This window comes from Pteropus vampyrus, unplaced genomic scaffold (assembly GCF_000151845.1).
Source record: "Pteropus vampyrus isolate Shadow unplaced genomic scaffold, Pvam_2.0 Scaffold415, whole genome shotgun sequence".
Lineage (NCBI taxonomy): Eukaryota > Metazoa > Chordata > Mammalia > Chiroptera > Pteropodidae > Pteropus > Pteropus vampyrus.
This window is the reverse complement of record NW_011889196.1, coordinates 193681-195670: the sequence shown is the minus strand read 5'-3', so window position 1 is coordinate 195670 and position 1990 is coordinate 193681. Positions and strand designations below refer to the sequence as shown.

The following is a 1990-nucleotide window of genomic DNA, read 5'->3' as shown; positions in this document are numbered from 1 at the left end:
GTGCTGAAAATGGTCGAGCACATGGCAGCCACGCTGCGCAAGTCCACCAGTTAGCAGACAGGTTTTATTGAGTACAGTGTGTTTTAGAATTCTCAGGCCCTGTGGGTCTAGGAATACTGCTTCTCATTGTGCCGGATGAGTGCAGCTGTGTTCAGTGTTTTCCACACTGCGTAACCTTGCGTGTGCCTGGACCCCAGCCCGGCAGCACGTTCCGTCGCAGGGTGTGTTCCCCAGTCCCGCTGCCTGATTCCCAACCCCCCTCTTTCCAGGGTCTATCTCTTCCTGTGATGCATTTCTTAACGTCTTCCAAAGTAAAGGCCTGCGCCAAGAGGTCATCTGTCCCTGTGCCAGCTCGCCGGAGGCGCTCACGGTTGCCATCCGGAGGTAGAGCTGCAGGACCCGCGGGGTGGTGGCGGCTAGGCAGCCACAGGGGCGGGACTCGTGGCCGTCAGCCTCAGTTGAGAAGGAGGGGTGGGCACTGATGAGTTCTCCCCAAGTCCGGACTTGCTCACTGGAGAAGCGCCGGTGGGTGGGACGGCACCAGGGGGACAGGGCTGGGGGAGACAGACCCGAATCTGCCTTACCCACCCCACCCCATGACCACCCCGTCCGCCCGCCTCTTGTTCTGTTGTCCAGGGTGGAGTAGTGTCCGCCTCATGTCAGGTCCACGCCTGTGTGAACTTGACGCTGGATGAGCAGAATCGTCGTGTCTGCTCCCTGCTGTCGTCTGTGTTCTCAGCATATTCTTCTCCCTTTAGCTATTTTCGGGGCTGGAAAACAGCTCTGCAGAGAGGCTGTGGTGGTTGTCCATGGTGGGCACGTGTGAGGCGGGCACAGGGCGTGCACAGGGCGTGCAGTGCTCCTGAGGGGCTTTTAAACATCGGGAACCCTGGGGCTGAGCCGGTGGACACTGGCTTCTCCAAACACAGGACACAGGGCCCCTGGTGAGCTAAGCATCGGGGCACGTGGCCACCAGGTGTGTTCTGAGCACCCTGTGGTGGCTGCCCTCAGTGTGCACAGGCGCTCGGATGACATCTGTGATTCCAACACGCCCCTGCTCCTACAAACTCACACGGAACCGCCCCTACAGGCCCACAGACGACAGCAACCAGCCCCCCGGCCGGGGTGTCCTCTCCATGCACGGGCTGACCTACGGGGTCATCCGGGTAGACTCGGAGGAAAAGCTGTCTGTGCTCACCGTGCAGGACGTCGGCCTCGTGATGCCTGGAGGTGAGTGTGGGCTGACCGCTGATCAGAGGCCCCCTGACCCTGACCGGAACTTAACTCCAGTCTCTTTCACTGTTCAAGCTTTAGAGGTTTGGGGTAATGCTGCCCCCTGATGGCAGAAAACCCAAATGTTCAGGCAGCCCAGGAAGGGCGTGTCCCGCCTTGTACACTGGGTTCCTCCCCACGCATCCCCAGGGGCCCTCTGCACAGGGCGTGATCTGGCCCCGGCTTCCTGGATGTCACCTCACCTGTCCACTGACCCTGTGAGCAAAAGCAACGAAGCCAGAGCGGCTGGGAGGCAGGAGGCCTGGCATTCCCTGCCCCTCCGCCCCTCTGCCCCTCCGGGTTCCTCTCTGCGTGTGCCCTGGTGTCACAGATGGCGCACCTTCCCCCTTCCATGTGCTGCATCTCAGGCCACTGTGCACATCCAGCCTTTGCCAGGCCTCCTGCTCCTAGCCGCTCTTTCTTTAAAACAATTTACTTTGCAAATATAGTAGATTCGTGGTTCCAGCCTCAGAATATTCAGGCTGTACAATGAGAAACCTCCTTCCCAACGCCAGAGGTACCAGCATCTCCTTTTAGGAGTATCGTGGGGCTGCAGACACGCACGCACGTACTGACACACACACACTTGGCAGCTCGCCCGCTGACCCGCACGCACACTGACAGGTGCACGCACTCACATCTCCGCCCACCCTCGTTTTCCTTCAGCGAGATAAGCGCTGTTTCCCCTGCGTTCAGTGCCACGCAGCGTGGGGCCCGC

At 60.1% G+C, this 1990-nt stretch overlaps 1 protein-coding gene across 1 annotated transcript in view; it reads left to right on the top strand.

Annotated features, from left to right (window-relative positions):
• The window catches only part of DIP2C (disco interacting protein 2 homolog C), a 236658-nt gene that overhangs the window by 190218 nt on the left and 44450 nt on the right, over positions 1–1990 (top strand). Inside the window, exons 20-21 of the mRNA XM_023523799.1 lie at positions 270–384; positions 1091–1337. Coding sequence (XP_023379567.1) covers positions 270–384; positions 1091–1337 — 362 coding nt within the window. The remainder of the gene's footprint in view (positions 1–269; positions 385–1090; positions 1338–1990) is intronic.